Source organism: Siphateles boraxobius, unplaced genomic scaffold, assembly GCF_051911475.1.
Source record: "Siphateles boraxobius isolate OS27281-9 unplaced genomic scaffold, OSU_SipBor_1 2, whole genome shotgun sequence".
NCBI lineage: Eukaryota > Metazoa > Chordata > Actinopteri > Cypriniformes > Leuciscidae > Siphateles > Siphateles boraxobius.
In genome coordinates this window covers 3,875,852-3,888,012 of record NW_027508810.1, presented here as the reverse complement: position 1 = coordinate 3,888,012, position 12,161 = coordinate 3,875,852, and the positions used below count along the sequence as shown (strand labels likewise).

The 12,161-nt window shown below is 41.5% G+C and overlaps 1 protein-coding gene across 1 annotated transcript; it reads right to left on the bottom strand.

Annotated features, from left to right (window-relative positions):
- On the bottom strand, positions 1-7,787 carry LOC143744188 (calnexin). Its single transcript, XM_077235593.1, has 13 exons — positions 7,576-7,787; positions 7,380-7,453; positions 6,398-6,456; positions 6,026-6,167; positions 5,859-5,940; positions 5,486-5,678; positions 5,127-5,298; positions 3,983-4,073; positions 3,745-3,903; positions 2,922-3,041; positions 2,742-2,841; positions 2,589-2,667; positions 1-506 (listed from the first exon to the last, which is right to left on the bottom strand). Exons 1-12 carry the CDS (start codon positions 7,639-7,641, stop codon positions 2,591-2,593), a joined length of 1,335 nt encoding a protein of 444 aa, XP_077091708.1. The 5' UTR covers positions 7,642-7,787; the 3' UTR covers positions 1-506; positions 2,589-2,590.
- Positions 7,788-12,161: the final 4,374 nt, after the last annotated feature.

The window sequence follows — 12,161 nt, the reverse complement described above, 5'->3', positions numbered from 1 at the left end:
TTTCGTCAAATGTATACTTTATTATAATGATAATGCATACAGTAAGTGTTGGCGGTATGGTTGTGTTCTGGGCAAACTCCACGCGCCCGTCCATGCAGAGATGAACACAGCAAGTCAAACCCACCTTGGGATAACATAACAGATCCAGTAATCATGCATACATAATTACATTTCACAAAACGAGCCAAAATACATGAGGAAGAATGATTACAATGTAATTTACTAGTATCACTGAGTACAATCCCAAAACAGACATCAGATTAGATTACAGCTCTCCAGGCTATGTGAAGTTGGGGATCGAGGAGGGAAGGGGAGGGGAGGGGTTGTTAACTTTAGCGTGCAGTCTTGCTAAAGAAGAGTGGCTGAATGAATGGGGATTTAAATGAACCTCTGTGATAAAAATTAGCAGCTGATGGCCGTCTGATGCAAGCTTGACTGACGGGGACCGCTTGAACTAACATGATGCTTGATGTCACTCTGCTGAGGTTTGCCACTGACTCTGTGAACTGTGAAAATGAAAGAATAATGAAATATACATTTAGCCATTTGGGCTGTAAACAACATTTATGGAATGACAGAAACATCATGGGTCAAATCCCATGAAAACATGTCAGGGCCATTTTTTTTTAAGAATCAATAATATCACAACATGACAATTTTCTTCTAAATTCCCATTACTGTAATGACCAATTATCCAGCTTACCAAAGACTTTCAGTCACAGGATAGTAAATATCAAAAATTAATTCTAGACAACATGTCATTTGGATTTTGGATGCCTGAATATGTTAATGAAACACATAATTTGAAGCATAGCATTTGAAAACTATTTTAATCACTTTATGTGCCAAATTCCAATTTATTTGTGTTTTGTACATATAAACAAGTTTTGATTTTGATGGCTTCAACACACTCCACAAAAGCTGGGACAGAGAACTGTTTACCAGTGTCACATCAACTTTGCTTTTAATTAAACATTTGAATCATTTGGGAGTTACTAATTATTGTAGGTTTTTTTTACAAGATGTGAGACACTTCCTGTTTTCCCTTTTTTATTCTTACTTTAATCCCTTGCCATGGCAACTACGTTTGATATATCCTATAATTGTTCACAATTTAGCATGTTTAGTGTCTTGATTGCATGAATCCCCTACGAGGAGTGCTTAAAAACTCATAGCCTGATCAAAAAATCCACATTCAATCCAAAATAGCCGACTTCCTGTTGGTCGGAGCTAATGACTGTAAATAAGAAAGTTGTCCGGCTCGATGAGAACTATATGTACCGAGTTTGGTGACTGTAAACAGGGCCGCATTAACAATAGAGCTATACTCAACGGGCAGTATAATAATAGGGCAGTAACGGCGCCCAGTGAGCTCTTAATGCGGCCCTGACTGTAGGTAAAATAACCCCCCCCCCCCCCCCCCCACCCCCCACACTTTAGAGCCCCTAGAGCCCCCTTCTATACGCACATTTCTAAGGCTTTGCCCATGTCTACTGGTCGACAACTCCAACTTGTGTGAAACTCGACAGACACACATTAAAGGATGATAAGAGTCTCAAAAGAATCCAAAAAGAATATTAAAGATTGGTGCGTTGCCATGGCAACAGTATTTAAGCTATCAAAAATCCATTCACAGGTCTACATCTGCGGTGTTTTGACATCATTCTGATAAATCTAGTAAAAATACTCTTACAACGAACACACAGCTGAAGGTTCATCCAAATCAATGATTGTATGCAGAAGTTACAGCACACTTCCTGTTTCCCTTTTCTCGCCACAAATTCATTTCAACACCACGGCCAAACCATTCGAGATATCAAAACTCTGCTTGCAATTTATCATTTTCAATGCCTTGACTTCAGGTTCACCGAGATTGGTGCCAAATGGGTGAATTGGCTAGGAGTACATCAAATTCCAGGGCATGCGTTTTTCAAACAACACATAATGACCACTCCCTGTTAGGCTGACATAAGTTGTTCGGCTTGATAAGATCTATAAGTGTATGAAGTTTGGTTACTGTATGTGAAAAGCGGTGCGCTACAGAGGCCATCAAAATGACCATATAAAAGGGTCCGCGGCACATTTAATGTTAGATAGAATTTAATATTACAATATTATTGATCTGCCTTCATTGACACCATTTTATGAAAACTGAACTGAGCTGGACGATGACATCACTGTTTTTTTTCCAGAGCGTGTGATCATATATAAATCCCACAGATCCCACATGTGATCATATATAAATGAACTAAATTAATAATTTTTTTACAACAAAAATGAACTTGCTTAAACTGGACTATGACACTATTTTTTTCTATATCTGCTGTACAGCAGAAACAATCTTTGTTGCATTATTTATCACTGCTTTGAAACAATCTGTATTGTAAAAAGCGCTGTATAAATAAAGGTGACTTGACATGACACCCCATGTCAACTTGTGACAATAACAAATACTACCATAAATTATGACTATTTTTGCAGTTATATTGGTCTTTTTGTCCACATTACGGTAATGAGAATGCAGACTATATTTTTGGGGGCGGCATGTCACCTGGACACGAGGTTCACCCTGTCCGTATCATACTTACTGTTAACTTGTTACTTCTGAGCTTCTTGGAGCCCTCTTGACCGCTTGGCTTTTAGCCTCAACTCTTGTTTGATTTACACCTTAAACACAAAAAAATAAATGAATTTTATGACTAGCACAGTGCAGTTTTGCAGGTCCTGTAAGCATCTCTCACCATCATTATGAGTCCCGTGCTCCTCCATGTCCTGATGTCCATCTCTCTGAGGCTCGTCTGTTTTTTTATAGTAATAATTTTGGTCTGGTGGACCAAACCGCTAAAATACACACACATACACAATACTGAAACAATCACAAATGAAAGTTATTTTGTGAATATTTTTATTCATTTATGTACCTTATTAGGCCACATGAAACTAATGAAGAGGATGATGGGAAGGCCCACGGTGAACACATAGACACCCCAGAGCCACGGCCGCTTGACCGTCGCCATCAAGAGCTTTTCAATCCTTCCAGGCTTCAAGAGGACAGTGTGAAATAGATGTGATCAATTTACTGTTAATTATTTTAAATCATATTAAAAACACCTTTTTGGTTTAAATGTCATTGATTGTAAGTGAACGAGTATCTTATATCCTAGACTTGGTGGTGACACTTTACAATAAGGTTCATTAATTAACATTGTATTAACTAACATGAACTAACAATGAACAACACATTTGTTACAGTATTTATTACTCTTTGTTAATATTAGTTAATAAATATACAGCTGTTCATTGTTTGTTCATGTTATTTCACAGTGCATTAACTAATGTTAACAAATACAACCTTTGATTTTAATAATGTATTAGTAAATTTTGAAATTAATATTAACTAAAGGTTAATAAATGCTAGAGAAGTATTGTTCATTCTTAGTTTATGTTAACTAAGGTTGTTAACTAATATTAATAAATGAACCTTATTGTAAAGTGATACCGACCTGGTCGCCATTTCTTCACATTTTTCCTTCACTAGAACATTTTAATTGGGTGTGTGTGTCAGTGGATGAAGTATTTTGAATGCATGTGGTCTCGTTAATGTGAGCTTATAAGAGCTGCATGCTAAATGACAGTTTATGAAAGAACATGTGAAATGCTCTTCATCACAGATGCTAGATACTTTGGTGATGCAGACTGGCTGTTCCACTTAAAGGATCATGGGACAGTTTAACTGTTGCTTACTGCCTTTCTCTTGCTCCACGTGTCTTCAGTCCAACGCCTAGCTACTTCCACACTGTCACAGAGAAAGATGTTGTCAAACATCACATCTCCAGTGAGGGTCCACAGCTCAAATCCCACAGCAGCGACAGGGCTCATGCTGAACGGCTGCTCTCTGCTGTCCTAACCCAACAACCACACAAAGACAATGATGAACTTCACACGGCAAATGCAAATGAGACATTTTGGAGTGCTAGCCTACTTTATCATTGAGGTTTGTGCTGGGTTGGCTCTGTGGATTTGATAATGCAGGACGAGATGAACGCTCACGAGATGACGCCACACCATCTGACCTGGACAAAGGAGGAAACAAACACACATAAACACGACTACAGATTGATAAAGCATACTTGGTAGTCCAGTGGTTTGTAATGGAGAAACATTACAAGTGTTCAAAGCATTCTTATTGTATCGGATTTTGAGTGGAAAATGACTTTGTGAAATTACAAGAGCCATCTATTCAACCAAGAGGTCGTAAAACTAATCTAATTTAAATTGAGCTGTTTAGTCCAAATTTTCTCAATCACTTTATATGATGAACAGATTGAATTTAGGCTTTTATTCACATTAACATTGATCAGCGAACCTAAACAGAAGCTCAACCACAAACCTCATTGGTTCTTGCAGAGGCTCCAACGTGCTGCGTAACACGAGAATGAACCTCATTGGTTCTCGCATGTCAAGTTTATATGTGATGGAGGGACAGAAAGCTCTCAGATTTCATTACAAATATCTTAATTTGTGTTGCGAAGATGAACGAAAGTCTTATGGGTTTGGATCGACATGAGGACGAGTAATTAATGATAGAATTGACAGAAAAATTACAATAATTTTTGGCACACTTGTATAAATTTTAGTTATGCAACTTGAAAGTCATTGTCCACTCAAAATGTGGAAGGTATTGCAGCTCTTTTACTTTAACAGTCATAAATTAAAATAAATAAATGTAATAATCCAAAAAGAACATCCATAATATGCCTTTTTCTTCTAAATGCTCTCTGAAGAAGAGCTTTGTCAGATTTCAGAGAACTGTCAGAGAGACCGTTCCCTTATTAAGTGTTCAAAGAGAGTAAATGTTGTTTGTGTCCAAACCTGTAAATTAGGGACTTCTTCTGTGAGTGAAAATTGAAGATTACAAGAGCCAACTATTCAACCAATTAATTAATTCATAAACCAATGAAGATTAAAACCCACTTTGTTTAAACTGATCCAGGAGGACCTAATATTAAACCGGTTTCAAAACACTGTACTGCACAGGTATTGCAACTCATCTATCAGATATCTCTGTGTATAAATAACTCATTTACCTGTTGTTTATAATTTTTTTTTTTTAAAAAACAGCGTACCTTTCGTGTTCCAACTTGAGGTCAGAAGTTTGAACCCCATCCACTAAGGCCGCATGAGATGAATATTCAGGTTCCTGTGTTTCGTGAGGAGAGTCCATATCTTCCAAAAGACTGCCCTTGTTTATCAGTGTCAGGTCAATAAAGATTTCAAAAGTGTTGTCAGGATACAAGTCTGAAAAGAACATTTTCACTAAAATAAAATTGCAACCAGCATGTCATTATGCAAGATTAAACACTTTCCATACATGAGATTTGCTATTAAAATTGAACTGTCTAGTTTATTAGAATGTAAACTTCAAATCACAGTATTGATTTGAACATAAAGTCACTGAACATGCATTTCTTTACTGACTACTCACATAAAGTGTAGAGATGTGGACGCTGGTCAGTAAAATAGTCACTAAGATCCACTTCTGGTTGCCTAGCATGTTTTTCCTCATATGTCCCTGTGATGGGATTGCGATGGATAAAGATGAAATGTATCTTGTGTGCGCTGCCACACTTGTCTGGACCAAACATAATCGTGTATGGGGTGGCATCACTGAACTGGCTCTAAAACGACAATGACAACACAGTAAATTCTGTCTGTAGAGAAAGCACTTTTTTTTATTGTGAATTTCTTTTTAAAATGCAAAGATTTGACTGCTTGTGTCATTTAATAAACTGTTCTACGTGTTTTAATACACCAAGCTAAACCATGCATAACAGGATTATGTGAAATGTAAGTATTACCAAACGAAGATCATCTGAATTAGAAAGCAACTTAATGTAGGCTCCACCACAATCAACCAGCTTTTGGAAGAAAACTTCATACCTGCAGATGATTTCAAAAGAAGATTAAGTCAAGCGATTTTATTTGTGTTTTAAGGATAGAAGCAAATTGATCAAAAATATCTTACTGTAAGCAAAGTGGTTTGTCTTTAAAGTGGTACACTTTCCTCAGGTAAGCAGATATGGCGTGGTGTCTCCCAGGGGATTTGAGGACCAGGCCTCTGTTTCCCAAAAATCTTGGTTCACTTGGTTCCTCTACTACCCACTCACCTGTGTAAATAAAGGTTTTTCATGTTGCCATGTATTTGTTAAGTAGCATTGTAAAGAGCAGAATAATACAGTCAGCAGGTCATTATTGCACAATAAACCCCTTCAGACCCGCATCACGTCATCTTTCAGGGTTATTTTGTTATAATGAATGGCTGACTATATATAACTCACATTTTAATACGGCTACATTGTTTTCAATATTCAAATTTATATTCCCAAAATGCATATACCATTATATTTGAGAAGTTTCTGTTGCTCATCTTGCACCGCTTTGGACAAAACCCAGTTTCTTCAATGCAAACAAGGAGACAGAGAATAACATTCGATGTTAATGAGCAACCATCACTTAATAACTGAACATAACTTTTTTATATTATTTATTTATATGGGTGTTTCTGCAAATACGGTTCGACTCTCCCAAATAAAAAAAATAAAAAAATCAACACCTTTGAGATTTAATTAATTAATCAGTCTGTAATACATTTAAAAATGTACACACAATTGCATGACATTAAAATTTCAATCTGGAATATTTACATATTTTATGCTACCACAACATTAGAAAAAACATTCATTTTATTCACGTTACTTTTTTAATTTCTATACACATTTAAGACATTTAAATATTTGTAAATACTGATATATAAAAAAACATTTAAAATTAGGGGATTTTACGATTTCCTTTATGCCATGGAAAAGACAGTAACCTTAGATATAAATTTTCATACAGGCAAAAGATAAAATATCTTGCAATATCTTGACAGTGAATGACTTGTAAATTGCATGTGTAAATCAAATGTAGGCTACTAAAGTGTAATGTGCTAATATCTTTTTCCATAGAAACTAGATTTGTTTTGCTTTGAACAAATGCTTTATTAAAAGTATTTTTCAGAGTTGAGGTGAAGGACAAAAAAAAACTATAATTTTAAATAATGTCAAATTGTAACAGAATAATTTTACATACCTGGATTGAGACCACAGTTGAGACATGAACAAAACTGTTTTTTTAACCTATGAACTCTTCATAATTTTTTCATGAAAGCATATTAACAGTAGCCTAATTCTTTTTATGTCAATGTATGATATACTGTGTTTGTATTGATTAAACATTATGACAAATTTGAACATAAATCTAAAATCTGCCGGGACTTTGTGCCAGTAGTTGCAGAAACACCCATATATGTATGTTGTCAGTGAGTTTCCGAAACCAACCTGTCCAGTGTGTTTGCGTCAAACGGCTCGGCAAAATAAACCTCTTCTGGTGTCGCGACGGGTCTGTTTGAGTTCTGAACAGCAGATTTCGTTTCAACAGGTTTAAAAGCAAAAGCAGCGGTGATAGGACTCTTTACACATTAATACGTTTTATGTGCATTGGTCACACACAATGCAATATAATGATTATATTTACCCGTGATCCACTGATGTGAGCGAAACACAAACAGAAGCAAAAGAACAAAGGCTGACAGCGCATCATATCTGTGAGCAGGAACAATCGTCTGAGAAAGATTATGTTTGATGAAGATCCTTATTTCTGTCCCTCAACTCTATTTTTAACGATTTAGTTTAAGACATGCTTTACAGGAGCCTATATTAAACCTTGGCCTGGTAACGTGCGTAATCATCTTCCTGTATTTATAGGTTAATAAATGTGGACTTTGATCTCTGTCCTTCTGAGCCTTTGCGCTTTACATATAAGAGGAAAGGAATTTAAATATGGAATCATTGACGAAGGATGTCGATCTATGCACTTCACAATGCTAACACTACTGCTCACAAATCCAGTAATTCAGCAGTCCGGTGTCACTGGTACCAGTACCACACCTCAAGACATTTTTTCAGTTGTTTCAATCATTAAGTCAATAGGAAAGAGGCAGATTATGAAGTTCCCTTTCGAGAGCGGAAACTCCACATGCGCCGAGCTGCCGGTGCGCGCCCTAAGAACCAGGAGAAAGGAAATGGTTTGTGCAATAACGGGGGCGAGGCCCACTGCCGCCAGCGAGCCGCCGTCATCCATCATCATAGCGCTCACCTGTCCTCTTCGCGGACGCGAGCTTTCGCCCCCCCCCCACGCCGTCGCGGACTTAGTTTCTTTCGGAGCCGGTGGGTATGACGACTCCATGTCGCTGTCAGCATCGGAGAAGGACTGGGCAGCGTCCGAACCGAACCGCCCCGACCAAGAGGGCCCTGTAGGCCTCCAGGAGGAGCTCGCCAGGGTTCTCGGCAAGGCTGTCAAGGAGCTGGACTTGATGTCGAATGCTCCAGACCAGCCTACTAAGAGTAAGCTGGACACGTTGTATTTCCAGTTGGGCCGCCACCAGGCCTCTTCGCGCAAGACGTACGTTAACGCTCCAGTCACTCCCTCCGGCCTCATTGGTGACGGCGTGGAGTCAGTCACGGAGCGTTTCTCTGAGACGCAGAAGCAATGAGCCATGTGATGCCCCGTCACAGACTCCAGGCCTCGTCGAGATCTCGCTTTTCCTCGCCGCCTTGCCCCGTCCCGCTAGACAGCCCGCCGCAGAGGGTCCTGGGAGGAAGCATCAGGATCAGCTCGCCATCCTCGGCTACCAAGCCTTCATCCTGACGGATCGGTCGAGAGGAGGAGAGAGTTCGCTGGATGTGTGTGTACAGTGTTCTGCATGGTGTCCCCTGTGTTCCTGCAAGCAACAAATGCAATGTTTGTGTAAATGCTGTGTCTGTTTGAGTGAGTTCCACAATGAAAACATGTATCCCTTCACAAAAAGAGCTTTTTCCTCCTCTTACACCCAACATTGTCACTCCTCCTGCCCCAGAGTGGGCCACTATAATGGCCTCTCAAGGGCGCGACAGTGCCAATATTACCCCGCCACGAGCTGTTTCCCCGCAAGTGCTTTCAAATTAACACGTCTCCAATGGCAATGCCGGCCGTAGAACTAACGCGACCGCTATGTCACTTCCTAGACACGTGGAGGGCTATTCTGGGCGTTTCACCATGGCTACTGGGAATAATTCAACACGGATATTCTCTTCAGTTCAGACGCAAACCACCCCGCTTCAGTGGCGTTGTCCCGTCACTGACATTGCCCCAAAATGTCCCTGTTCTGAGACAGGAAGTTCTCAGTCTGCTCGAGAGAGGAGTGATAGAGCATGTCCCTCTGAGCGAGCAGTAGAGCGGATTTTACAGCCGCTATTTCGTGGTGCTAAAGAAGGATGGAGGACTCCATCCGATTCTGGACCTGAGACCCATCAACTGAACACTTCACAAGCGCGTTTTCAGGATGACAACACTGAAGCAGATCCTGGCACAGATACGTCCCGGGGACTGGTTTGCTTCATTGGATTTAAAGGATGCGTACTTCCATATTCAAATAGCGACGTGCCACAGGCGCTTCCTGAGATTTGCTTTCGAAGGCACGGCATACCAGAATTCAGGGCTTTCGTTCGGGCTGGCCCTAGCCCCCCGCACCTTTTCCAAGTGTGTGGACGCAGCGCTTTCACCCCTCAGAATGGGAAGAATGCGCATTTTGAATTATCTGGACGATTGGGTGATTTTAGCTCACTCAAGGGGTGTGCTAATCAGTCACATGTAAACGCTGCTTGGCATTCTGGATAAGCTGGGACTGCGTGTGAATTTGCAGAAGAGTGTGTTTAGCCCGAGTCAGACTATAACATATCTGGGGGTTTGTTTTAACACGGTGGCGAAGCGAACGCACCTCTCTAAAGAGCGCATAGAGACAATTTCATCGCCTCTCCACCGTTTCAGACCAGGCAGGTCTGTTTAACTGAGGGAATTTCAGAGGCTTGTCCCCACCGAGGGTGTGGTCTTCAGGTCACATGCGCATTCCGGGCACTCAGTTGCGTCAGTGCTCTGGATCTGTTTGCCATCTGTTTGAACACGCACTGTCAGATGTTCTTCTCGCCATCTCATTCCCCGCTAACAGGAGATGCTCTGATATTGCGTTGGCCGAAAACCAGGCTTTACGCATTCCCTCCGTTGAAGATTCTGTCTATGGTGTTATGCAAAATTAGGGAGGAGAGAGCGTCAGTGATCCCCGTGGCCCCCGAACTGGCCGAACCAGCCCTGGTTTGTGGACCTGAGAGAGATAGTAGTGGCTCCCCCATGGCAAATCCCCCTCAGGAAGGACCTGCTGTCTCAGGCAAATGAGATGATATGGCACCCCAGCCCAGAGCTGTAGAACCTTCATGTGTGGCCGCTTCAGGAACCTTAAAAGAGCGGGACACTCTGCATCCACGAGTGCTTGGCACACTCACAGAGGTGCGCGCGCCTTCTACTAGGCGCCTTTACACTCTAAAAAGGGGAGTTTTTGCAAGATGGTGCCAGGACATCGATATCAACCCGGTGATCTGTTCTGTGCCGGATGTTTTGCGCTTCCTACAGCACAGACTGGATAACGGGAGTTTGCCATCCACGCTGAAGGTGTATGTGGCCGCTATTGCTTCATTTCGTTCCTCGGTTGACGGGCAATCGATCGGTAAGCACACTCTGGTGACCAGATTTCTCAGGGGAGTGAGGAGATTGTGTCCTTAACGGCCACCATCTGTGCCGCCGTGGGATCCAGCTCTAGTTTTGAGTGCTCTCTCTTTACCGCCGTTTGAGTCCATAGCTTCGATTGTTGTTAAGGAGCTCACCCTGAAAACGGCTTTACTCGGCGACTGCAGCATCACTCTCTGGCTGAGACGGGGCTACGTGCCCAAGTCATTCTACACCGTTTCGAAGCACAGGTTGTTTCCCTGCTCGCTTTATCTGCTGAGCCATCATCGTCGTGTGACGCTGACGCTCAGAGCGCTGTTTGCCCTGTCAGGGCTTTGCGGATGAATGTGAATCGCTCGGCCGTCTTTCGTCAGTCAGACCAGCTTTTTGTGTCCTTTGGTGGATGTACTAAGGGACATGTGTCTGTTTTGTGCTGTTTCAAAACAGAGACTTTCTTACTGGATTGTGGGCGCTATCGCATTGGCTTACGAATGCCAGGGGGAAAATCTGTCCCCTGAACATCAGAGCTTTCAAGGGCGTCGCAAGTGCTTTCGGTGAGTTAAGTTTCTTACTCATGTATTGTGAAATATTCTAACCAACTATGCAGTGGATACCGCTATGCTGTTAACTCTGTGTATATGGCTACTAGTGTCAATACAGCTGTCACTGGTACCGGCGTTGACGCTGTTTAACCCTTCTGCTTGAGTGCTTATTGTGTTGTGTCTGCCCTGTTGCAGCCTTCGCGTTCATTGCGTTTTGGATACGCAAATTTGGATTGAGTTGGAGCTGATGTCTCATTGATCTAGTTCCGCCTATCAGATGCGAGCACTCCTAGCAGCGTAGCTATTGGCTGACTGTCTGTCTCCTCTGCGGCTGGTGTAGCTTGACCCCATTTCTCAGGGCTCATCTACACTACTCTCACGGCGGGATTTAATACAGTTCCTGTAGCGTTTCTACGCAATGTAGAGTTACCGCTCTCGAAAGGGAGCATCTCCGGTTACTATCGTAACCTCGGTTCCCTGAGAGGCTGGAACGAGACATTGCGTGAGCCGCCGTTTGATAAATGTGCAGACATTCAGTTGTGATTCTGACTCAATTGTCGCGTCCATGCATTTTATACTGCCCGCGAGACTGTCAGTATTTGCATAATTCACGTCAATTGGCTAGCTGTTCCAAGCTGGCATTAACCCATAAGATTTCAACAAAATTGGAGAAGGGAGGAGTTCCCGCAGCGTTGCTACACAATGTCTCGTTCCCACCTCTCAGGGAACAGGTTGCAATAGTAACCGGAGATGATCTCTCTCTGAGATCCATCTTTTTCATGTCAAGGTCAAATGCCGGGAAGATGCTGGAAAAGCATGTGCTGGACCCAGGTGGAGGATTTTTCTGAATTAAAGTGTGTAGTTCTTCTCCACACTGTGTAACTTCTACAAGGGTGTGGGAAGGTCCTGTCTTTGGTTCTTCACAATATTTGGTTCTTCACAATATTTACAAACCCATTTATTTTAATTGAAACTTTTTTTTTC

What these genes read in the sequence shown, in the direction of transcription:
- LOC143744188 (XM_077235593.1), bottom strand. Translation starts at nt 7,641, where the DNA reads ATGATGCGCTGTCAGCCTTTGTTCTTTTGCTTCTGTTTGTGTTTCGCT. An exon ending in CTCACATCAGTGGATCACGG is followed by an intron (nt 7,454 to 7,575) that starts GTAAATATAATC and finishes TCTGCTGTTCAG; the next exon opens with AACTCAAACAGACCCGTCGC. An exon ending in GCACAAACCTCAATGATAAA is followed by an intron (nt 3,904 to 3,982) that starts GTAGGCTAGCAC and finishes TTGTTGGGTTAG; the next exon opens with GACAGCAGAGAGCAGCCGTT.